The sequence below is a fragment of the Neofelis nebulosa genome, chromosome 2 (genome assembly GCF_028018385.1).
Source record: "Neofelis nebulosa isolate mNeoNeb1 chromosome 2, mNeoNeb1.pri, whole genome shotgun sequence".
Lineage (NCBI taxonomy): Eukaryota > Metazoa > Chordata > Mammalia > Carnivora > Felidae > Neofelis > Neofelis nebulosa.
Genome location: NC_080783.1, coordinates 8,394,625 through 8,420,611, shown reverse-complemented (window position 1 = coordinate 8,420,611; position 25,987 = coordinate 8,394,625). Strand labels below are relative to the sequence as shown.

General features: G+C 47.7%; 1 protein-coding gene across 9 annotated transcripts in view; it reads left to right on the top strand.

Moving 5' to 3' along the window:
* The window catches only part of ARMC9 (armadillo repeat containing 9), a 155,287-nt gene that overhangs the window by 105,639 nt on the left and 23,661 nt on the right, over positions 1-25,987 (top strand). For all 9 annotated transcript variants that reach the window (XM_058701661.1, XM_058701641.1, XM_058701650.1 and 6 more), the window contains one exon: positions 15,495-15,599. In XM_058701661.1, coding sequence (XP_058557644.1) covers positions 15,495-15,599 — 105 coding nt within the window. The remainder of the gene's footprint in view (positions 1-15,494; positions 15,600-25,987) is intronic.

The window sequence follows — 25,987 nt, the reverse complement described above, 5'->3', positions numbered from 1 at the left end:
TTCTGCCAAATTTGGGGAGTGTTCAGCCATTATTTATTCAAGTATTTTTTCTGCCCCTTTCTCTCCTCTCCTTCTAGAAATCCGATTACACATACAATGGAATATGTGATATTATCGGACAGATCCCTGAGGCTTTCTTCATTTTTCTTCAGTGTCTTTTCTCTCTATTCTTTGAGCCAGATAGTTCTGTTGGTCCATTTTCCAGTTAAGGGATTTTTCTGCCATCTCCTATCTGATGCTGAGCCCATCCACTGCGTTTTTCATTTCAGTTACCGTATTTTCAGTTCTAGAATTCTATTTGGTCCATTCCCCAGTCAAGATTTTCTGGGTTTTTTCACTCATTTTCAGTATATTTGCCTTTTTACTCTTGGGCATGTTTTTCTTTAATTTTTTAAACATTTTCATGATAGCTGCTTTAGAGTCCTTGTCCACAGAGTCCAACATCTGAGCCTACTCAAAGTTAGTTCTGTTGGCTACTTTATTCGTCCTGAGAACTGGCCACACTTTTCTCTCTCTTCACCACGTCTAGTAATGCCCTTGGCTGAAAACGAGACATTCTAGGTAATATGTGCTGGTGATTGCAGATTATGTTTTGTTCTCCTGAGTATTGTTGTCTTGCTTGTTTTAGTAAACAGTTAACCTGCCTGGTCTCTGGCTGTGCAATCTCTCTGCCCGGTGGTCTGCAACCAGTGGCCTCTCCGTGTATTATGTCCCCACTCTGGAGGGCTCCCTGCGTAGTCTGTCGGCCAGGCAGAGATGATGTTTATGTGCCTGAAGTCAGGAGGATTTCCGCCTGCTGCCACTTGAACTATGTATAGGTTGAGGGACACATTTAAAAGCGCAGAAAATTTGTAAGTTCACCCAAGCTTTTAATTTTCACTGCCCCCCTGCCCCTGGGGCTTTCTGCCTGTATTTGTAGTTTAGCAGTGAGTCAGAGATGCACGGAGATTTTATTATCTCAGTCTTTCTGCAGCTTCCTTGCTTCGAGATATCCCCCCTTAGCTTCTTGGCTGCTCTGTTACTTGTTACCGAGTCCACACCTTCAGCTGGTAAAGCTGTGGGTTTTCACTGCCTGAAATAGATGGGAACTCCCCAGGCCAGTGGACCATAGATGATGCGCCTTTCTCGCCGGGCTGCAGGAGTGCCTCCCCAGGGAGCAAACACTTCTCGGGTTGCTGCCTGCCACTGGTCATTTTCCAGAGTTCTGAAATGAGGCCTTTTAATAAATTTGTCACATTTTGCACTTGGTTTCTGTAGAGGGGAGTTGCCTGGCCTACTCGCTCCTATTACCAGATGCCGTCAGGCACTATTGTGGGCCCTGGGGATACAGCAGTAAGCAAAATAGATACTCTGTCGGGAGAAAGCAGACCTTCAACAGATGAGCAGCCAGAACTATAATATGTCGCATGACAGTGCCTTGAAGAACAGTCAAGTGGAAGGGCACCAGGGAGCAAGCCCCATGACCGCAGGGACAGCAGAGGTCAAGGTCCTGAGATAGAAGCGTACTTGGGTGTTCTAGGAACCAGGAGAAACGGAGAGGGAATAAGCTTTGGAGCAGAGAAGCTAGCAGTGGTCCGATCACCACAGGCTTTGAGAAGGACATAAGCTTAATTTATTCTGAGAGGAAGGAAGCTGTTAGAAGATATTTTGTGAGAAGTCCCATTATCACTCCTCTTGCATTAAGTGCAAAGAGTGCCCATTTACTGCTTCAAAGTGAGAAATAAAACTGCCGAGTGAATTCAGTAAGTCATTGATGGGGCTCGACTTTCGTGCACTTGGACTCAGCTTGGAGGCACTGAGTTCTGGGCCGAGGAGGCATTCTGGCTTAAAAAATCATCACCCGTCTTGGAACCGGGGACCCTTGTTGGGTCCTGACTCCGCCACGTACGAGAGTCGGTTTCTCTAAGTGGGCCAGTTGCTGGCTGTCCTAAACAAGAGCTGCGCTCAAGCCAGGGTCTAACCCGTGTGACACATAGTCGGTAAGACGGTCTCCGTCGTATGTGAGCGCTGACAAACCGTGAGGGTAGCAAACCGCCTGCTTGTCCAGGCACCCAGACTCTTCGAACTGCGAGGTGACCTGTGATTGCTCCTTTTCACTCATACTCTGTCATCATCTTCCAGAAACTGTAGCTCATCGTTCTGAAAGTCACTTTCATCTTCCTGTTCATTTCCTCTTCTCCACATCCTTGCTTAAACCTCATCCCTGTGCCCTGCTGATTGCTCAGCCCCGTCTCTTTGCTTCCCAGCCTGCATGTGGCCGCCAGACCATCTTCCTACAGCAGGGCTTGGGGCAGGCAGGGACACGAGCACTTGATTTCAAATCGGGGAACGTTTTAATCTTTCCAGAAAGTACAGAAAATAATATAACAGACAGCTGTGGCTCTATCCCTTCATCCGGCCCCACCCCCACCCCGCCCTCCCTTTCTCCCAAGAATCAACCACTGGCCTGAAGTTGGCGTATACAATTCCACGGAGGATTCTGTGCTTTTATAATATTGTTCTGTTTCCGTAAACAAATACCCCGTTGTTTCACGGGTTTTAATTTCACGTAAATGGCTTGGTACTCTATGAATCATTTACCAACTTGCTTTTTCCACGTAATGTTATGTGTTAAGAGATTTATCCGTCCCAATAACGTGCTGCCCTGGTTCATCGATTTAACTGCTGCGTGGCATTCCATTGGATGCTTTTATCCATTCTTTTCTGAAAGACAGCACGTTGTTCCTGTGTTTTCCACAGTGCAGCGAGGAGCTTCTTCACACATGCCAGTGCTTCTCTGAAGCACGCACCTGGGCCTCGGCTTGCTGCGTCACAGGGTGTAAGAGTCTCACCTTCACCAGACCCCACCACACTGCTCTCCAGAATGGCTGAACCCATTTACACGTTTACATGCTCCCTTTTAAAAAATACTTCTGGGGGCGCCTGGCCGGCTTGGTCAGTGGAGCATGTGACTCTTGATCTCTGGGTTGTAAGTTTGAGCCCCGTGTTGAGTATAAAGATGATTTTTTTTTTTCAACGTTTTTTATTTATTTTTGGGACAGAGAGAGACAGAGCATGAACGGGGGAGAGGCAGAGAGAGAGGGAGACACAGAATCGGAAACAGGCTCCAGGCTCCGAGCCATCAGCCCAGAGCCTGACGTGGGGCTCGAACTCACGGACCGCGAGATCGTGACCTGGCTGAAGTCGGACGCTTAACCGACTGCGCCACCCAGGCGCCCCGAGTATAAAGATGATCTTAAAAAAATAAAATCTTGGGACACCTGGGTGGCCCAGTTGGTTAAGTGTCTGACTCTTAATATTGGCTCAGGTCATGATCTCATGGTTCGTGGGTTCAAGCCCTGCTGTCAGCGTGGAACCTGCTTGGGATTCTCTGTCTCCCCCCTCTCTCTGTGCCTCTCCCACACATGCACACTGTGCTGTCTCTCTCTCTCTCTCTCTCTATCTCTCTCCCTCTCTCTCTCAATAAATAAACTTAAAAAAATTAATAAAATCTTAAAAACAAAACCATTTCTATGTTCCCCATTACCTAATAAAATGCTAACAGTGGCATTCAAAGCCCTCCTCAATGAGACCCCAGTCTGCCTTTATCTTTTCTTTCACTACTAGGTTTATTTCTTCACCTATAAAAATAAGGATAAATCGTCATTATGGAACTGTTGTGAGATTAATGAGTTAATCTGTGGCACATAATGGACACACACGAAACTGATAGTGTCCTTTTCTTCTTTTCTGTCCAGACAGAATCCTCGTGTTCCTCCTTCTGGAGCTATGCAGAGTAAATCTAATCCAGAAAAGCCGGGGGGCGGAAGGTGGGGGGGGTTGTTAAAGCCAAGGCTAGGACACCATCTTGCTCCCTGATACATAGCTCTTTGGCAGGTCACTTTATTGTTGCAGCTAACTGGGGTCTTGGGTCAGATTCTTGTCTCGTGTCATTGTGCTACCCATATCCTCATTGCAAGTCCAAGGTGACAGGGAACTGGCGGGGCCAGGCACAGAAGCCTCTCCATACTCCCCCAGACACCCTAGGAAATGACAGATGCTTACTGACTATGGGACAGCGACTGGCTAAATCTGAATAAGAAGGAAGTGGTTCAAGAATCAGACTGCCTGGGTTTGGGTCCTGCCCCACCACTTACCAGCTGTGTGGCCTTGGGCAAGTTGGTTAACCTCTCTAGGCTTGGGGCACCTGGGCGGCTCAGTCGGGTTATGATCTCTCTCTCTCTCAGCTTATCTCACAGCTCATTGTCCTTATCTATAAAGTAGGAATATAAATACCCACTTCATCAGGTGGTTGCAAGGATCCAATGACATAATCCCAGCAAGACGCTAGCACAGACTCGATGCGTGTTAGCTGGTTTTAACATTAACATCGTAATCCAGAGGCAGGCTGGGTTGGAGCGGTCCGGAATCTTCCAGGGCAGGGGCTCCTCACATGTAGCCCGGCCAGAGCTAGAACTGAGGCCACTGAACGGGTGGCCCCGGGTGGAGCTGGGGGTGGAGAGCAAGGAGGAGAGAAGTTGGGCACCCTCGGTGGGTACACAGGGGAAGGAGCCTGTTGCCAGTGCAGACTTCCAGTAACAGTGGGCCTGGGAGGTTTTTCCTGAAAAACGGAATGAGTTCAGATTCCTACCTTGCCTTCTGTCCCCACCCCACCCTGGGCACTTGAGAAACACTGACGGAGTCTTACTTTTCAGATCTCCTTCGCCTAGATTCTACGAGGACTTTGAGGTTCATCTAAATGTTCAGAACATGTGTGGTTTCTTGAATAATAGTTTTTCCTTACGACATTCTTGCTGACACATGAGAAAATATCTTCATTATGTCAGGGGCGTGGTTTTCACTTCTGGGGTGGGAGTTTCTTGTTGCCGAGCCCTACCCCTGCTCACTCCCATTCGGGGGCACACCCAGGCTTGGTCCCAGGGTCTGTTGCTCCCCTGAGCCCCCCACCTCCTGAGCATACTCACGGAACCCCTGTTCAGAAGGAACTACCATTCGGGTTGCCCGAGTCCACTTGTCTGTATAAGGCATGGTCTCTGGACCCTGCTGTGCTGTCGGCTCCTGTCTTTGACTTCCAGGCCTGCGAAGCCTCCAAGTCTCTTCCGATGCTGAGTGCTACGTATTGTAATAAGCTCCCTTTTCACAGAGCAGCTATGCCCCCTTCTCCGTATATCTTGCTATTTTCACTTAGACTTCAGAGAAAGTTTAAGCAAGCAACTTGAGCAGCTAAAGCCATGGATTAAAAGAATCAGGGAGGGGCACCTGGTGGCTCAGTGGGTTGAGCATCCGATTCTTGGTTTCGGCTCAGGTCATGATCTCGCTGTTTGGGAGATCAAGCTCCACATCGGGCTCTGTGCTAACAATGCAGAGCCTGGTTGGGATTCTTTCTGTCTGTTCCCCCCCTCCCTCCTCAGAATAAATAAACTTTAAACTTAAAAAAAAAAAAAAAAAAAAAAAAAAAAAATATATATATATATATATATATATATATATATATGTATATATATGAATCAGGGAAGTAAAGGGTATTGGGTTTTCTCTGGTTTCTATCATGTGGTTACTTGTGAACTGAGCTGGTGGTTAGACCAGCTGTCAGCACCCCGGGATGCCTTCATTCTGTGAATGAGGAAGTTGCTTCTCGAACAACTTCTCAACATCACGATGAGTCCTCCAGGATCCAAGGCCCACCTGCATCCGCAGTCCCGGGCACACACTCAGAGCTGCAGAAATGGGAAGGATCCATGGCGTTGGGGAAAATATGTTCATTATACTGCCCGCCAGCTCACCTCGATCCACCCTTTCTCTCCCACGTGGAGTGATTTTCCCTTATTTTCACAAAGAAGGAGATTTGCAATTCAGTGTTCTGAGAAGGTGTCTCAAATTTAAACTGCTGGTAGAAGTCTTGTAATTATTTCAAGTGGAAAACACACTTGATACTTTCACTTGTCATACGTGAAACCACTTGAATACATTCTGCTCTCCGCATTATATCTGGAAGAATCTGAGTTTTCAAATGCATTTAGTGGTCCACCTTAGTTTTGTTTTCAGGCCAGTCGCTCAGAATCTGGTTTGTCTGGAGTATTATGTATCTAAAGCCTCCAGTTAAGAATCTGGTAGTGTCATAAGATCACCAAGCTGCTACGGGGAAGCTTCGTATTAGAACATCTAAATTCATCTCAGCTCAAGTGCCTTTTTTATGAGGCATTCTTCATTTCTGGAAGTAATCGGTTATCCCTGATCTGCACCTTGAGTAATCTGATGCATTCCGCTCAGGTACATAAAGACCAGTAATTTTAGTAAAATTCCTCCCAACAATGGTACTTAAAACCCATCCCAGTGAGGCATCTATTCTTGAAGCATTTCCTTATCCATCAGCTCCTTGCTTCACAAAGTAGATTTCAAAATCTGTTTAATTTGGAATTTACAAGCAGCTGGGAAAAGTTAGCAGTGTGGCTGGTGCTGTTTTCACAGGGTGCCTTCCGGCCCCGGGGCCCCACCACGCACAGCCCCTCGCACCGGATCGCGGAGAATAAAATTCTTCCCATCTAAACTGGGGGAAGCTAATGGAAAGGAGTCGCTGCCCTCCCCGGTAGACCACATACACTCTAATTATCACGGAACGTCTCCCGGGTTTGTCCGTTGCAGAAAGTGCTTAGACGTCCTCAGTGGTTTCAATCTGCTTGGCACCCACTGAGAAAGTAGAGCACGGGCCCCGCTATCAGCAGAGCATCGTTTCTGGTAGGCTCTCTGCTTACATTTCCCACCACATCTAGCGCTTTCTTTCCTCTGCCTCCCCAAATCTCCCTCTGCACATAGTTTCCCAAGTGCTGCCACAAACGGATTGAATAGCACTGAATTAAGCTCTTGCTTCCCTTTGTTAACTTGCATTTTCCAACCCAACTGGCGCAGCTCATTTTACGTGCGCTCTTTACATTTCAGAAGTCCTAACGTGCCTCTGCTTCCTTTTCACTGATGGTAGTGTTTCTTAGGAAAGCCACGGCTGTTACTTGTCTCTATCTGTACAGTACATGGCTTTTCAAAACCGGAGAACTTAAGAAATGTCCTCAGTCTGTAAGTTGTGATTTTCTTTTTTTTTTTTTTTTTTAATTTTTTTTTCAACGTTTTTAATTTATTTTTGGGACAGAGAGAGACAGAGCATGAACGGGGGAGGGGCAGAGAGAGAGGGAGACACAGAATCGGAAACAGGCTCCAGGCTCCGAGCCGTCGGCCCAGAGCCCGACGCGGGGCTCGAACTCACGGACCGCGAGATAGGGACCCGGCTGAAGTCGGACGCTTCACCGACGGCGCCACCCAGGCGCCCCATGTAAGTCGTGATTTTCAAGGAGGCAGCCAGATGATCTCACCTGACGAATGGAGAAACTGAGACACGAATCATGTCTTTACGAATTCACAGCCTCAGTACGCTTTCTTAACCAAGAACTATCAATTTAGTCATGACTCCCATGTCCGTTTTCCTGCCTTTGTGCATTTTACCCTAACCTAATATTCTTGGTGCTTCCCTACCACATGCACCAGAGGAAGCAAATTCTCCAGGCCGACTCTGGAGCCCAGGTTCTCTCTCTGGCCCCGCACTCACGTATCACACTGTGGTTCGAGTTAACTTCCATTGAACGGTTTTATATATTAGAGACCAAATGCAGAAATTGCCCTGTGTTTCTAGAGATTGGGGAGGGCCTATCAGTTGTCAATGAATTTAACTATAAAGTAGTTGTGATGAAAAAAAAAATAATAACCCAGCTTCAACTTGTTTTAACTAAAAAAAGAAAATTGAATACATATTTCAATGACTCTTTTTTTTTTTTAAGTTTTTAAAATTTATTTTTGACAGAGACAGTGTGAGAGCATGAGCTGAGGAGGGGCAGAGAGAGAGGGAGACACAGAATCTGAAGCAGGCTCCAGACTCCAGGCTCCATGCTGTCAGCACAGAGCCTGATGCGGGGCTCGAACTCATGAACTGTGAGATCATGACCTGGGCCGATGTCGGACGCTCCACCGACTGAGCCACCCAGGCGCCCTTCAGTGACTCTCTTACTAGCAAGTTTAACTTGTGCTGAGAGTGTGTGTGCTTGTGTGTGTGTGTGTGTGTGTGTGTGTGTGTGTGTGTGTGTGTGAGTGTGTGCGAGCGCACAGGTTGATTTGCAAGGGAGTGTCTTACATAGGTACTTGTCCAGGGGAAAGAAACACCCTCGCTTGCACGGGCTGAGGTTAGCCATCGACCACTGATTTTTCATCGAAATGGAATGTGGACGTTTGTGTTGTTTCCTAACGTTTCATATTCCGCCCTGGCAGGGGAGCGGTGTATCACCCGTACCTCCGTGAAACTGTGATTCATATGACCTCTTCCAGCCAGTGCCTACAAGGCTTCGGTCCCTGGAAACAGGATGAAATACTACTCCACTGCCCGGAGCTCCCTGCCACTCGACCCTGACCACAGGGCCATTTTCCTGAAATAATCCTGTAATGTACACACTGTTCGATCGCTAAGATGTTGGCATTTTAGTAAACCAAACTCTAAGCCACGGCGGCACTGTAACTCTCACCTCGCTGTCCCAGAGCTGACCTCAGGCAGGGCCTCACAGATAACATTTCCTTTAAGGACGCCGAGTGAAATTTCAGGATAGTGGGTGTACTAGCGCTGGGCCGAGGTGCCGACTCAGGCAAGGCAGCGGGAGGAGAAGGCAGTTGCCCCGTGGAGAGGAGTCGGGACTGGGGGTGAGGTTGCTCTCGAAGGTGGTGGTTCTAGGGAGGACAGGTGTGCACTTTCTGTTTGGGATTAGACGGGACAGGAAGGAGAAGGATGGGACCAAGGGCTCCGGAATGCCGCTGCGCCCTGCCCTTCGCTCTCTGCCCCGTTGAGCTCCCTTTCAGCCGGGCGTGGGGACCCTCAGGCCTCAGAAGACCCGGGCAATCCAGCCTCAGCTTCCTCAGAAACAGGCTTCTCTACAGGGCCCCAGGGGGCGGAGTCCCAAAGATCTGGGCAGAAAGGGGCTTCCCCAGCTTAAAGTTGAGACTCCTGGCCTCCAGGCCAGCCTGTCACTGCGGACTGGTCACTTCTCTCAGGCTCAGGGTCCACACTAGACAAAATAGGTGTAGTAAAAGTAATCCAGACGGAGTCACTGTGAGAGCTTCAGATGTAAAGTGCCATGGAAATAAATGCAAGGTGGGTTCTTCAATGGTGCTGCGGTACGAGGGCATCACAGAGATGCTGTCGTATGTAAGCTGGCGGGGGAGTGTCTGCTCAGCTGCCCAGGCCACGAGTAAGACAATGCTGATTGTTAGAGAAGGCTCTGTGCCTTTGGGGACCACCTAGAATAAGTCAAACCCCCTTTTCTTAAGACAGCCTGCCCTAGGTGACGTTATCTAGTGATGGCAGATGGCCCTGTCCATCTGTGTGCTAAAGAGAACTGAGAGAGATGGCCTGTCCCCCCAGCAACAGCCCTGCCTGGAGACTGCCCTCACGGGAAGGTGAGCCCTCAGATCCCTTGACACCTGACTCAGATAAATCAAATTCACAAGAGACCAAGGCACCCAGAATGACCAGATATTGGTTTGAAAATAAGGACCGGGCCACACATGTTTGCAGAATGCAGCTCTTCCTTCTTGTTGGCAAGTTCAGAGGAGCCAAATTACAGGTTGTTGAGTGGGCAAGGAATCAGGGGAAGGATTGATTAGAGATGATCTCAGGGACTGTTGTCACCAGGCCTGGGGCATCCCTACGCCCCAAGGCTGGACCAGCACTCGACTGCCAGCTTCCTCAGGGTCCCAACCTCCCTTTTCTCACTTCCATCGCCACCCAGCCCCCTTCATAGACACATTCCTTCCTTAGTCCCTGCCAGGTGAAGGTCTGGTCTGTTTTGGGTTGATCTCATTGCTGGTCCCCCCCACTACCCAGTTCCATCCAGTGGTAACATCTGGCAAAACCATAGTATATCACCACAGCCAGGATTTTACCACTGAGACACTCAAGAGCCAGAGGATCTCCATGACCACCAAAGTCCCTTTTACAGCCACCCCTACTTCCCTCCCGCCCCCTGTCCTCCATGACCCCTGGCAACCAGTAATCTGTTCTCCAGTTCCACAGTTTTGTCATTTCAAGAATGTCACATAGACGGAATCATATAGTTTATAACCACGAGGACTGGTTTGTTTCACACGACGTAGCTCACTGGAGAGTCATCCAGGTTTGTGTGTGTCAGTAATTCCTGGTGTGGGTGTGCAGCGGTTTGTCTCATCGTCCTCCTATGGGGACATCTGTCATTCTCTGTTTTGAGTTATTACAAGAAAGCTGTTACGCGCATTCATGTAGAGTACTGTATGACCATGAGTTTCCCTTTCTCTGGGATAAATGCCCAAGAGTGTAATTGCTTGGTCGCATGTAGTTGTGTGTTTAGCTTTTAAAGAGACTGCCAAATCTTCCCAGAGTGGCTGGACAAGTTTGTGTTCCCACCAGCAGTTTATGAGGGATCCAGTTTCTCTGCATCCTCTCCAGCATTTCTTTTTTTTTTTTTTTTTTTTTTTAATACATGTATTTATTTCGAGAGAGAAAGAGAGCAGGGGAGGGGCGGAGAGAGGGAGAGAGAATCCCAAGCAGGCTCCACGCTCTTAGTGCAGAGCCAGAAGCGGAGATCCAACCCATAAACCATGAGATCATGACCTGAGCCGGAATTAAGAGTCAGAAGCTTAACCGACTGAGCCGCCCAGGCGCCCCCTCACCGGCATTTCTCATGTTAGCCATTCTGACAGACGAAGAGTGCCATCTCATTGCGGTTTTAATTTATGTTTTCCTGATGCCTAACGATGTTGAGTATTTGTAGGTGCTTCTCTGCCACCCATAGATCCTCTTTGGTCTCTTCATGTCTTTTGCCCATTTTCTAATTGGATCGTTTGGGTTTTTTCTGTTGAGTGTTGGGAGTTTCTGGTATGTTCTATAATCAGATACTAGTCCTTTATCAGATATGTGGTTTCCAAATCTCTTCTCCCAGTCTGTAGCTTTTTATTCTCTTCGCAGGGTCTTGCAGCAAAAGATTTTTAATTTTCAATTAAACCCAGTTGATCAAATGTTTCCTTTTATGGAATGTGCTTTTGTTGTCAGGTACCAGAACTCTTTGCCTCATGGATCTTTAAGACTTCCTTCTATTTTTTTTCTAACAGTTGGATAGTATTACATTTAAGTCCATGATCCATTTTAAAATAATTTTTAGATAAGTCACGAGAGTTCGATTGAGGTCCATTTTTTTCCTATGCGTGTCTAGTTGTTCCAGCGCTATTTATTGGAAAGGCAGTCCTTCCTCCCTCCATTGAACTGCTTTTACACCTTTGTCAAAAACCAGTTGGGCAGGGGTGCCCGGGTGGCTCAGTCAGTTAAGCGCCTGACTCTTGATTTTTGGCTCAGGCTGTGATCTCATGGTTCGTGAGTTTGAGCCCTGCGTCCGGCTCTGCGGAGCCTGCTGGAGATTCTCTGTCTCCCTCTCTCCCTGCCCCTCTCCTGTTCGTGCGCTCTCTCTCAAAAATAAATAAATATTTTTAAAAAATCAGTGGGACATGTTTGCGTACATCTGTTTTGAGGTTCTCTATTCTGCTCTGTTGATCTCTATGTCTGTCGCTCTACCGCATAGTCTTGAAACCTGTACCTGTAGAAGTCTTGACACTGGGTATACTGATTCTTCCCACCTTATTCTTATTTTTCAAAATTTTCTTAGCTGTTCTAGTCCCTTTGCCCTTTCCATATAAATTTTAGAATAATTTTGCATATATCTGCAGAAAAATCCTTCTGGGATTTTGATAGAAATTACATTAAATTTATGTACCAATTTGAGCAGAACTAACAACTATGTTGAGTCTTTCAGTTCGTGAACAAGGTAGGTCTTTCCATTTATTTAGATCTTCAGTTTCTTTCATTAGCACTTTATAATTCTCAGCCTACAAGTCCTATACATGTTTTGCTGGATTTACACCTAAGAATTTTTATTTTTTGTGAATTATAAATGATACTGTATCTTTAATTTCAGTGTTTTAAGTTCATCACTGGTATATAGAAATTGATTTTCATATATTTATCTTGTATTCTGTGACCTTGCTGAACTCACTTATTAGTTCTAGGATTTTTGAGGGGTTGATTCCTTGGGATTTTCTACATAGACAATCATGGCATCTCCAAATAGAGATAGTTCTTCTTTTTTTTTTTTTTTAATGTTCATTTATTTATTTTGAGAGAGAGTGAGTGAGCAGGGGAGGGGCAAATAGAGGCGGTTCTGTTTCTTCCTCTCTGATCTATATGCTTTTTATTTCCTTTTTTTTTTTTTTTCTTGCCTTATTGCTCTGGCTAGAACTTCTAGCACTAGGAATGAATAAGAATGAATAGAAGCAGAAATCTTTGCCTTGTCCCCAGTCTTAAGGGGGAAAGCCTCCAGTCTTTGATCATTAAGTGTAATGTCAGCTCTACGTTATTTATCGAGTACTCCTCTTTTCCTATTTTTCTGAGAATTTTTGTCATGTTGAGTTTTTTCATGCCTTTTTTCCATCCATTACTATGATCATATGATTTTTTTCTTCACAAACCCCTCAATATTATGGATTACGATGTTTAAATTTTAAATACTGAACCGGACTCTCACTGCTGGAACAAACTGCACTTGGTCATGGCGTATAATTCTTTTAACATAATTGATCTGTTGCTCCATTCTGTTTGTTAAGATTTTGCTGAGGATTTTTTTTACCTTTCTCTTAGCTTGGTTGTTAAGGATTTTTGCATTTTTAAATTTTTTTTTTCTTTTCAACGTTTTTATTTATTTTTGGGACAGAGAGAGACAGAGCATGAACGGGGGAGGGGCAGAGAGAGAGGGAGACACAGAATCAGAAACAGGCTCCAGGCTCCGAGCCATCAGCCCAGAGCCTGACGCGGGGCTCGAACTCACGGACTGCGAGATCGTGACCTGGCTGAAGTCGGACGCTTAACCGACTGCGCCACCCAGGCGCCCCGATTTTTGCATTTTTATTCATGAAGGACTTTCGTTTGTACTTTTCTTTTTATGGTACTGTCTTTCTCTGGCTTTGGTAACACAAAACCTTCATGAAATGAAATAAGAAGTATTCCTTCCTGTTTTGTTTTCTTGAAAACATATAGAATTGGTGGTATTTTTTTAAAAGTTTGATAGATTTCTCCAGTGAGACCACGTAGGCCTAGAGATTTCTTTCAGGGGGATTTTTAAACTATGAAGGAATTTCCTTAGTAGTAATAGGACTTTTCAAGTTATCTTAAAATTATATCAAAATTTCATATTGAGAGGCTTGTGATAGTTTGTGTTTTTATCTGCATTGTCAACCCCATGTGTGCAGAATTACTCATAGTGATCCCTCATCCTTTTGATATCTCCCGGATCTGTAGTAATATCTTCTGTTTCATTCCTGACATTGGTCAGGATAATTTTATTAATCTTTTCCAAGAACCAGCTTTTTTCTTTGACTCATTTTCTCCCTTGTTATTCTCTCTTCCTTTTCACTGATATCTGTTCTTTATATTATTTTCTTCCTTGTGCTTGCTTTGGGTTTATTTTATTCTTTTTCTATGTTCTTGAGACTTCCTAATTTTTCATTTGTCTCAAGAACGTAATTGCTCATCGAAGCACTTTTGTGACAACTGCTTTAAAATCTATGTCAGATCATTCTAGTCGCATCTCCGTTACCTTGATGTTGGCATCGATTGATCGTCTCTTTTTGTTCAGTTTGAGAGAGCTTCCTGGTTCCCGGTATGATGAGTGATTTTTTTATTTAAGCCCAGATATTTTGAGGATTATAAGACTTTTGATCTAATTGAAACCTTCTGTTTTAGCTGGCTGCTTCTGATACCGCTCTGGCGGCGGGGGGGTGGGGGGGTGTGTGGGGGGGTGGCGGTGAGTCTCCTCCTCATTGCCGCCAGGTGTGAATAGAAGACCAGGATTTACACTCAGCCTCTGTTGACACCCAGGGGTGGTAGGGGATGGGAGGAGACTCCTTGTTACTGCAAGACAGGGGTGGGAGTTCTGGATCCCTATCAGCCTCGACTAGTATCTCTCTAACTAGAACAGGAAGGAGTGCCTCATTAGTGCTGCCCACAGAGCCTCCCCTGGCACAACATGTGGGCCGTGGTAAAAGCATGAATCTCCACCGGGCCTCCTCCGACGGCATCAGACCAGGGAGAGAGGGGGTATCTCGTCACTGTCGGCTGGAAGGCTGGGCTCTCCACGTGGTCTCCACTCTCTCCTGGGGATGGGGGAACCTCATTACTGCCCAGGAGGGATGAAATTCCCCCTCCCTACTCGTATCACCCCAGCTGAGGATGTGGGGGTGCCTGATGACAGCCCAGTGAGGGTAGTAGCCTGGACTCCCGAAGGCCCTGGCAGGTGTGGTTGGGACGGGGCCACAATATTTTCTGCGGTGTTTGGTTATTTTCTAAAACTTCTGGGGGCGCCTGGGTGGCGCAGTCGGTTAAGCGTCCGACTTCAGCCAGGTCACGATCTCGCGGTCCGTGAGTTCGAGCCCCGCGTCAGGCTCTGGGCTGATGGCTCGGAGCCTGGAGCCTGTTTCCCATTCTGTGTCTCCCTCTCTCTCTGCCCCTCCCCCGTTCATGCTCTGTCTCTCTCTGTCCCAAAAATAAATAAAAAATGTTGAAAAAAAAAAAAAATTTTAAAACTTCTGTCATTGCTAGGCCCTCCCTTTCCCGGTCCTTCAGCTAGAGGAGCAGGCTCTGGGGAGACTTTTTTTGTCTTCGCCACTCAAACGTTGCTGGGCTGCTGGCTTCTTCAGCTCCCGAGTGTGGAATCTGTAAGGAACCAAGGAACCCCAGGGAACTCGGCACCTTTCACTCCTTGTGTCTTTGGGGACCCAGCCAGTCTGCCTCCTTCTCTCTGTCTTTCAGGGTCTCTTGTGTTTATTTTATATTTAACGTCCAGTGTTTTGAGGCCGTACTTGGTGGGAGGAATAGGGAAAAGTATATCCACTCCATCTTCCCAAAAGCAAAACAGCTCTTCTCTTTTTGATGAGTCTTCTTACTTATTGACTGTAAACTGCTTGAGAACAACAAGCCTATAACGTACAGTTGCTGAAAGCCTGTGCATGTGAAGGTGCTTCATAGTTCTTGGTGGACTGGCCTGGCTATTCGTATGGTCCCTTGACCTCCCAGAGAAATTCTGAGAGCTGTGACTGAGGGAGACTATTAAGTGTCTCATTGAACCTCTTCACACCTGTGGCCGTGGAGGTGTCCATAGGTGCCCAGCTTCCGAAAGAGGCGGGCTGGTATTTTCCCTTTTGGCTTCATGGTTCAGGTTATGAGCAGAGGACAGACTGCCCCTGAAGCCGTTTGACACGCAAACCCACCAGTTGCTGTGGTTGGGCAGACGCCTTCTCGTTCCGTTGGCAGGTGCCCACTTGGGGACCCAGCTGTCTGGGAATGTGCAGCAGGGGGATCCAGAGCACTGACCCCCGTGTGTCCTTTGAAACAGGAGGACCACGACACTATGGAAGCTGATCTGGACAAAGACGAGCTGATCCAGCCCCAGCTTGGAGAGCTCTCAGGCGAGAAGCTTCTGACCACGGAGTACTTGGGAGTAAGTACCACATGAGGGGGTGGGGGAGAAGTAGAAAGGAGAGATGGGCCATTGATGCGTTTGACTGCGTGGTTTGGTCGATACTACGATACTATGTTTATGAGAGTGTTGGCCAGTCTGCTTCCAGCAGCCCTGAAGAGCACTGTGGCCCTAGCTGCCTGTCACAGATAGAGCTGTCGGTGAACAGAAAAGAGATCAGGATATAACGCGAGGGCACATGTGTCAGGAGCCTTCCTAACATCCAAAGGTGTGCCCGCCTCAGTAGTAATCACCCACCTGTCCAGCTTCTTAATTTTCGTGTGCCTTATCTAGTAGAAGGGAAGACTGGCGGGTCTGCAAGTCATCGGCACACCGGTGACGGCTGAAACCATCAGAGCGGGCGAAGAGATGCCTAACGAAGCAAAGGGTGGAGAGAGAGAGAGAGAAAGTGAGGGGCTGAGGACGGAGGGGCAGACCAGCAGGTCAGGAGTGGGAGCAAGAAGCGGGGCCTCTGAGAAGGACAGAAAGTGACCAGAGAGGCTTGAGGAGAACCAGGATAATGTAGCGCCACGGGCATCGGAACGGAGGAGCGTTTCGGGATGGATTGAGTGGCCGGTCCAGGCATCCAAGAGGCCTGTGGAGTCACGCATCTGAGATGGGGCCATCATCTGAGCTCAGAGAGCTCCCCGCTGACTCTGATGCCCATCCAGCTCTAGGAGCCCCTGGTTACCACCCGCCAGCTAAACGGGGGAGGGCGCGGAGGGAGCTGCCGATTGGCCGGGAGAGGATGGCAGTGTCGGGGGCCCGCCCGCAGGTGTCTCACGAAACCTTGATCAGAAAGCACATCGATGAACAGGTGGAATGTTGGAGTGTGAGGTTTGTGAAGAGAGGAACAAGAGATGGGGGCCTGTCCGCTCTCCTGGGACAGACAGGAGAGCACACAGGAGTGAAGGCCATTGGCATTAAAAGGAGCTCCTGGAATTTTGAAGCTGGCGTCTGCCTGGGTCAGTCCCGTGGACTCTGACATCTCGCGTCAGTCAAGTAATTGCTGGAGCAGAAGGCCAGGAGCCAGCCTTTCAACAATCTTTGAACAACTTGCTCAACAAACAAGTCAGGGGCAGTGACTTGAGAAGGAAAAGAATGTGGGTGCAGGTGGCATGAGCCTTGTAGGAGTAGACAGAAGCAGAAAGTGCCTTCCCGTCACTGCCCCCATCCTGGCCCTCCTCATCTCACCCTGGGTACTGTTCTCCCTGGACACCTGCCCCAGTTTTCCTCACCTGTCAAGGAATTTCTGGGGCCCCAGGCTGGAGTACAGAATCTGCTGGTGGAACTTGACGTTAGAGGACAGCCAGAAGCCCATCTGTGGGAGCTTTGTAGGCAAGGGTTTTGGATTTTCTCCCAGCCTGAGCTGGGAGAGTACCAGAGCAGGGAGTGACTCAGTTTGACTTGTTTTAACGTATGAACTTGTATTTTCATTCTGGTTGCATGATGGAAACTGGACTATAGGGAGCAGGAGTGAAGGGAGGTGACCCAAGGAGGCTCTGCCGGGGTTCCACCCTTACCCCCCATACCACCACCACCCACCACCTTGCCTCTGGTCATGGTCAAGGCCTATAGCCCATCACAGCCCTTTGAATGTCTCAAGGATCAAAGGAATCTGACTGTGGAGGCTCTGTTTACTTTCAGTCAAGTGGGGAGGTGCTCCAGAAACGTTGGAAATGAGGCAGTTGGGTTCCAAGTTGTTGATGGAAGTCTGAAGCCCTAACTAGGCTCTGTTTCCCTTTGGAAGAGCACTGACTTTGGCAGGGAGGGACTGGGCTCCATTTGATAAGATGTGCGTTTTTGAAAGCAAGGCTCTCCTGGGGCACCTGGGTGGCTCAGTCGGTTAAGGGTCTGACTTTGGCTCAGGTCATGATCTCATGGTTCCTGGGTTCGAGCCCCACATCGGGCTCTGTGCTGACAGCTGGGAGCTTGGAACCTGCTTTGGATTCTGTGTCTCCTCTTTCTGCCCCTCCCCTGCTCACGCACTCGCCCTGTCTGTCTGTCTGTCTCTCTCTCTCTCTCTCTCTCTCTCTCTCTCAAAAATAAATAAAATATTGAATGAACGAATGCAAGACTCTTTTGCTACATAGGCAGGAGATGAGAATAGAACAGGCAAGTGGGTGGGGCATCTTCAGAGGGTGGAAGCCACCGCCGGGAACCCAGCCCTGCAGTGTTGGGACTTTCCCACAGACACAACCACGCAGGCAGGTGATGGTCAGCAAGGACATTCACAGAACTTGGCCAACCGAAACCAAGTGTGAATGCAGAGCGATTTACAGCCCCTCCCCCAGGTGAAGTAAATGCTTATGCGATCTTTGGTTGAGGATGGTGAAGGTTTTTCAACAGCAACAAAAACCAAGGCACAGAACGTCTGGGACTCCCAGCTTAACCGTGCCGCTTGGTGGGGCATAATTGCAGAACTTTCAGACCAACCAGTAACCCGGTAACCCAGGGTAATGGCGTCTGGAAATGGCGTCATTTTACCCTAGCGTGCAGTTCTAAATCTCCCTCACGTATCTTCACTATCCTTTTACCAGGAGGACATCTTTGAATCCAGCAGAAAAGTTCCCTGCACGTTTGTCAGTTACTTTTTGGTGGAAATATGAGTAACACGAGTACAAAGTACAGAAAGATTCATTATATAAACGTGAAGACCCAGTGTCTTAGCTTCCTGGTGCCGGAGGGACAAATTAGTATAAAACACCGGAAGTTTATCCTCTCACAGTTCTGGAGGCCAGAAGTCCACAATCAAGAGGCCCACACAGCCACGCCCCCTCTGAAAGCCCTGGGGGAGAGGCTCCCATGCTCCTCCAGCTTCCGGTGGCTCCAGGGGTTCCCTGGCTGGTGGCTGCACCCCTCCAGACTCCACCTCTATCTCCACAGGGCCTTCTCCCCTTCTCTCTTTTGTGTCTCATAGGGACACTTGTCGTGAATCTAGGATAATCTAGGATGATGGCTTCATCTCGAGATCACTAACTTAATTACATCTGCAGAGACCGCTTTGCCAAATGTGGGGTTCGTGGGGTTAGAACATGAGCTTGGGGCTCATCTACTTGGGGCCACCATTCAATCCTCCACACCAGGTCACCGTAGGAGCTCGCCATGGAAGCAGTTTTAAAGTTAGAAAACAATGTGGGGCAGCCACTGGGTTACTGGACACTCCCAGTTTTGCCGTCTCTGCCCATCAGTCTTGCTAAGCTGCCCTCAGTCCCCCGATCTTGATTTGAAATCGACAGCCCTTGGGGCGCCTGGGTGGCGCAGTCGGTTAAGCGTCCGACTTCAGCCAGGTCACGATCTCGCGGTCCGTGAGTTCGAGCCCCGCGTCAGGCTCTGGGCTGACGGCTCGGAGCCTGGAGCCTGTTTCTGATTCTGTGTCTCCCTCTCTCTCTGCCCCTCCCCCGTTCATGCTCTGTCTCTCTCTGTCCCAAAAATAAATAAAAAACGTTGAAAAAAAAAATTAAAAAAAAAAAAAAAAAAAAAAAGAAATCGACAGCCCGCCAGCCTCTGTGTGGGGCTCATTGGTTTCAAAGAGCCGTGCCTTTGGCTCCGGTACCCACAAGGCTTTGAGTTCGTATCTCCGTAACTGCTCGTGCCCAGCGAGGGAACCCGCTAAAAACAGAAGACATTTCACCAGGGACTGTGTGCCCAAAAGCACTCACGCCTCCTCCTCTGATGTACGAGGTAGATTGTAGATTTTTCAAGATCACTTGAAAGATACTGACTTTTTGAAACATTGTGTCAGAATATTATATTCAAAAAGTTTTCACCGAATTCGTGCCATTTGCCTAACACATAGCAGAATGCCAAAAAGTTTAAGACCTAGCTGTCACCTTTGAGAAGTTTATGAAAGACACAGAGCAGACGAAACTGTGCCCTTGGTAGGGATGCAGGTAACAGCAAGGAGTGGCAAGTGGGGCAGCAGATACTGTCCTGCAGGACAGAACTAGCCCAGGCTCTCTCAAAGCCCCAGACCCTCAATGGGGCTTAACGATAGAGCCTAGGACCCTCCTCAGGCCTCCTTACCATAATCCCAGGAACTGGGTATGGTCCACACCAATGATTTAGAAACTACTGGCTTGGGGGTGAGGGTGGAGGTATGGCAGGGGCAGCCCATCGGTATTGGGGGATGGAAGGAAACCATTCCCAGGATTCCTGGACCCAGTGGCTCACCCCCTGCTAGGCATTTGGAGCCACGCCCTTCCCAGAAGGGCCCCGCTGCCATCCTGACCCTCCCGAGTGCAAGCAAACCGCTCCTGTGCACAGCAGAGCCCAGGCCACAAACAGTGCCGCCAACCACTGAGAACTCAGAAAGCTGGGACGAGAGAACAGGTCACTTCCTAAGCTTGCCTGAGCGTGGCCATGGTCACGAGAAATGTGCTGCTTACTCGTAATTCTGGTAGAAAGCAGCACGCCTTGTTTCTTCTTTAGGCTGTGACTGTCAGCAGGTCAAGACTGATGATTTGCCAACTTCTCCTTGCTTATTTCTGAATTTTTTTTTTTTTTTTTTTTTTTTTTGTATCATCCATACTATGCTGAACAATCATTTAATCCTTCCTGAAAAGAATGCCCTGATCTAAATAGCTTTGTCGCCTCGGTTAAAAGGGGCGTGGATACGTATCACAGAATCTCAGCTTTTTGTTTTTATTTCACAGTTTAAACCTATTATTAATTACCTTTAACAACAGTAATGGGCACGTCTTAAATCAGTTCAGCACACGTCATGGGTCAAGCCCTGTGCAGACCACTTCGTACATCTGACTCCATTTAATTTGGTCCCTCCCAACAAACTACGGGGGAAATCCTGCTAGTGTCGCATTTTCTAGACAGGAGAGCTGAGGCTGAGAAAGGGTAAGGGACACTCTCAGATTTATTTGAAGCTGCTTGCCCTTGCCCTGTCCCACTAAGCTGTGCCACCTTCTGGAAGAGCTGTCGATTTTCCAGTGAATTGCCTGCTGCGTCTGAAAATTCAGAGAACTCCAGCTGTGGCATATTCACAGTTTCTGTCTGGTCTAAGTTTCCTGCATAAACTCATTTTGCGGGGGATGCCTGCTGTAAAAGCTCATCACTCCCTTCCCACCGTTTCCTCCCTCTGTCGAATGAAGACCCAAATTCGTTTAGTTTTCCAGAGATTGCCTGAAGGACGGGTTAGCCCTGCCTCCAAAGAATGTGTGTATGGAGGCGGGCCTGGGAATCTGCATCTCCATTACCGCCACCCCCCACCCCGCCCCAGTGATCCTGAAGCCCGAGTCTGGGCCACGGAAACTTTGCCACTTGGGCGGCGGGCGCAGCTGGCCAGGGTGCAGGGCCGAGCCCGTCGGAGACAGGGCAGGGCTCCGGGCCCCTGCCATCCCACTGCCCGCCGTGGAAGCACACGGAAGGGCCTCGGTTTGCAGTTTTTGCTTTCAGATTTCTTTTTTCAAATGTGTCTCCACTTTGGAGCTTATTCTGATCACTTTTCAGGTATTCCCTGCCCTGCCTGACTGATAGTTGAAGTCTCAGTGCTCTCTACGTATTGGGAGATGAGTTGGAACCAAAAGTCCATATTCTTGTGTGTGAAAACACAACCAAACAAGCAGGCGAAAAAATCCCAAGCCGCAAATATTCCAAATCCATTTCTTTTTCAGTTTGTTTCTTGTATTTTTTTTTTAAGTTTGTTTGTTTTTAATTAATCCCTATACCAAATGTGGGGCCTGAACTCACAACCCCAAGATTAAGAGTTGCATGCTCCTGCTACTGAGCCAGCCAGGTGCCCTGTGTATGCTTCCTTCTAATTATAAAAGAAATAGGGGCGCCTGGATGGCTCAGCTGAGGCTCCGACTTCAGCTCAGGTCACGATCTCGCGGTTCGTGAGTTCAAGCCCCACATCGGGCTCGCTGCTGTCGGCACACAGCCTGCTTCGGATCCTCTGTCCCTCTCTCTTCCCCTTCCCTGCTTGTACTCTCTCAAAAATAAATAACACGTTAAAAAGTTAAAAACATTAAAAAAAAAAAAAAGATGAGGGGTGGGAGGGAGGGGAGGATGGGTGATGGGCATTGAGAAGGGCACCTGTTGGGATGAGCACTGGGTGTTATATGGAAACCAATTTGACAATAAATTTCATATTAAAAAAAAAGTCCCTCTAAAGCCTTTTCCAAAATAAAAAATAAATAAAACAATAAAAAAGAAAGAAATACATGCTTATTATGGGAAAGTCCAAATAAACAGTCTAAACAACCATAATAAAACTCCACCCACCCAGAGGTAATACCACTGTTCCTTCTGTTATTCTTCCATTTCTCTCTGCACCTTCTCTTTCCTTTATTAGTTAGGACTGGCCCAGCTGCAAAACGCGGAGAATCTGTCCATCCCGCTGATAATACTAAAGGATGTGGACTCCAGGCTCTTTGCATGTCTTTCTACACTCTGCCTGTCAGTATGAAGGGAAGACCCAGGTTTTGTGGGACCTCTGGTTTACAGGGCTTGGGAAGGCTTTCTTTCAATAAAGGAATACAGAGTTAGTTATGAAGTGGATACTTAATCCGAATGAGAATGAGAAAATAAATCACAGTAAAATTCAAATTTTAAGAATTGACAGAAAAGTGATGTTTTTATTAATTAGCTGCCTTGCATACCTTATAGGGGTTTTTGTTGGTTGGTTTTTGTTTTATGCCTTTCAATTGCCTCTACCTATATAATAATGAGTCTGTAATGTTTTCCACGGAGAGAAAAGGAAATTTGTCCTTCCTGTAACGTATTTGATCAAATTTTGTTTCTCATTATTGATAGACTGGAAAAATCTTTTGGCCTCACATTTAGTTTTTGGTAATGCTGTTGTATACATTTTTAGGATTGTCGCTAAATTTGAGAACTCCCTCCTCGAATGTCTTCCACAAATAAGCTGTAAGATTTGGGGATATTTCAAGTTTTCTTGCACACTGATTATTCATAAATACTCTGACAACGTGGGGAATTTCTAGAAGCCATTCCTACCCCAGGACAGCTAGCGAAGGTTTGGCTGTGCACCATGATTGGGAATCATATGAATCTATTCGAAACCTGAAGTAAATGTCATCAAGACTCAGCGCCCCCTCAGCTAAGTCCCAAATTGTCCCCCGTTAGCTAAATCCCAACACCACGCCACCAACGTGAAGGGAAGTGTGACAAGGGAAGTCAGAGGAGGAAGAAACAGCAGAAGGGAAGTCAGAGTAGAAAGAAACAGCAGTATTAAGTGCTTGCAGTTAAAATATCCTACTTTTGCAAATGTTACAAAAACATTGGACCATGTGAACACATTGCTAGGGCTTCTTCTGGGTCTTGAAGCTTCAGTTTCATCCACTCCATGGTGGTTCTGCCGCAGTGAGGGAGCCCCTCATTCACACGCTTGTGGCCTCTTGGTCACGAGACGGCAGAGGGAGCTCCCGGCACAAACCCATGATAAAGTCAGGAAGAAGGCCCAACAGGCAGACCAGCCAAATCTACCCCTTCTATGGTGCTCCTTCCCAGGGTTCCAGCTGGCGACCTCCACTGGATTCTTACTGGTCAGAACTGGGTCACGTGACCCCTAGCTGCAAGGGAGTCTGCAAAAGGGAGTATGTTTTTATTTAAAAAAAACTTTTTTTGATGTCCATTTAGTTTTGAGAGAAAGAGTGTGAACGAGGGGAGAGTCAGAGAGAGAGGGAGACACAGAATCGGAAGCAGGCTCCAGGCTCTGAGCCGTCAGCCCAGAGCCCGACGCGGGGCTCGAACTCACGGACCGCGAGATCATGACCTGAGCCGGGAGTCGGGCACTCGATCGACTGAGCCACCCAGGCGCCCCAGGGGGGAGTATTTTTAAGTAGAAGCATTTGCGTGCCAATAGAATCAGAGTACTGTTGGTCAGGAGAGAATGAATATTGGGTCGACCGCAAAGAGTGCCTGCTTCAGCCTCCATGTCATCTTTTGCGTGGTGGGTGGATTGATGGGTGGAGAGAGAGAGAGAGAGAGAGAGAACTTGTGTTTCCTTACAAAAACTCGTCCTGCTTTATTAACATGTCACAACTTATGTGATTCGCCAATTCTCGAAAATTAGTCAATGGGAAATAACATTTTTTACCTCGATTGACATGTGTTGACCATCTTTTGCTATTAAATAAATTACATTCGGCTAAATCATATGCGGCATTTTTTTATTGTGGTTCAGTAAGCTGCATTTTTTTAGGAGCAGAACCTGCTTTCAAGTAAAATCTCCATCTGTCACACAGATGAAGGCTGAGTCCTCTGGACGAATAAGGTGGCTGCCAGGGACCCGTTCCATTCTCTCTCCCAACGGCCGCCGGAGCATTTCTGCAGAACTCGGTATCGTCCACAGGTTGTTGGACTAGGTATCGTTTCAGATCTTCCTGGCCTAAAAGGGCCGCGCTGAAAGTGAGGGGCCCAGAGAGGGGCCTGGGGACCCGTGGGCTACCGTGTGGCTCACGCTACAAGCACAGCACGTTGTCGGGTGAGAAGGAAACAGACCCTCCTGCAAGGCAGCTGCTCTGACACGCCGGGTCCTGCACACTTAACCCTCTTCCCCAAGGGCCTTTCCTCGGGCGTTTGAGTAACAGCCCAGACAGTTCTGGCCCACAGGCCAGACTCCGTTTCTTCAGCCCCTGGAAAAGACACATACCATCCACCTCGAGTTATTTCGTAGGCCTGTGTGGCTTTAAAGAGACGGTACGGCTGGGGAGCCTGGCGGGCGCAGTCCGTAGAGCGAGCGACTCTTGATCTCAGGGTTGTGAGTTTGAGGCCCCGTGTTGGGTGTAGAGATTACTTGAAAATAAAATCTTAAAATAAAAGGGTGGGGGGAGGTGGTACGACCGACGGTTTTCCAAAGGCTGAAACACTCTCCAGTGTACGTGATACGTTCCCTCTCCTCTAGGAAGGAGTTGGGAGGGTGAGCTCAGAAGGACCGTGGAGTGGAGGGGCAGGGGGAGGGTGGGGCTGGAAGGCACCTATTCACCGTCTCCCCTTTTCCAGTAGCTAAGGACTTCACCTTCTGAGCCTTCTTTGGAAAGACCCAGGCGTTCTGTCGGGAAGTATGGAGAGGGAAAGAGAAACACGAGTGTTCCTGGGGTGCCTTTGAGAATCGGACCTGAGGGGCCTGCTTCCCTGATGGGTCGTGCAGCCTGTAAAGTTACCCCGCATACTAGATGGGGCAGCACGACCGTGACCCGAAGGGAAGTCCGAGTAAAAGCAGCCGGCGGAGTGAAGTGATTGCGGTTAAAATAGCCTCTTTTTGCAGATCACACAGGAGATACAAAGGGTACTGCCTGCTAGTTCTTATTTGGAAAGCTTAATTATGTTCCGTTTCCGGGGTGCCTGGTGGCTCAGGTGGCTAAGCATCCAACTCCGGCTCAGGCCATGATCTCGCGGTTTGTGAGTTCGAGCCCCACATCAGGCTGTGTGCTGACAGCTCAGAGCCTGGAGCCTGCTTCCGATTCTGTGTCTCCCTCTCTGCCCCTCCCCCACTTACCCTTGCTCACTCCCCCTCTCTCTCTCTGTCTCTCAAAAATAAACATTAAAAAAAAACCTAATTATGTTCCATTTCCTCCCCAGAAGCTCACACTTTCTCTTTCCTCTTGTCCTGCTCCCCTTCACACTCCCACCTGTCCGCCCCTATCTTCACCAGCCCAGGTGCGGCCCACCCTGCCCACCCTCCCTCGCTGGTGCTGGCCCCACAGCACAGTGAGGCCCTTTGTTCTCCCTACCTCGAACACTAGATAGACCCTAATAACTTCTCAGCAAAAATCAAGAAATCAAAGATGTAATTCCAATTTTTACAAAAGTGTCTGCTTTGTTGTTGTTGTTGTTGTTGTTTTTACTTTTTATTTTCAAATAATTCTAGGTTCACAGGAATTTGAAAAAGTGTAGAGAGGTCCCGTGTACCCTTCCCTCCAGTTTTCCCAGGGATCCCATCTTGTAGGACTGTAGCGCCATATCATGCGGGCAATCCACACTGGCACAATCCACAGACCTTATTCAGATTTCACTAGTTTTACAGTAATTTCTCTTTTAAACAAATTTTCTGAAGTGTTAATATAATCCTATTAGAGAACACTTGGAAAAGAAAGAGGAGAAAAATTCCTCTTGGTTCTACTATCCTATCTATCACTGTATTCATTTTAGTGTATATTTCCTTCCAGCCTTTTATGTAATTTTAGCATAATTGAAGGCATCACTTATGTACAGCTTTATAATCTTTTAGTAAATGTTTTAAATAAGCATATTTTTCATAACCTAGTCTTTATCATTGTAAAAGGCCACTTACTATTTCGGATGAATATGTTGTGTTTCACTTAATTCTTCCCCTATTACTGGACACCTGGATTATTCCAGTTTTACTCTATAACAGTTTTGTAGCAAACAAC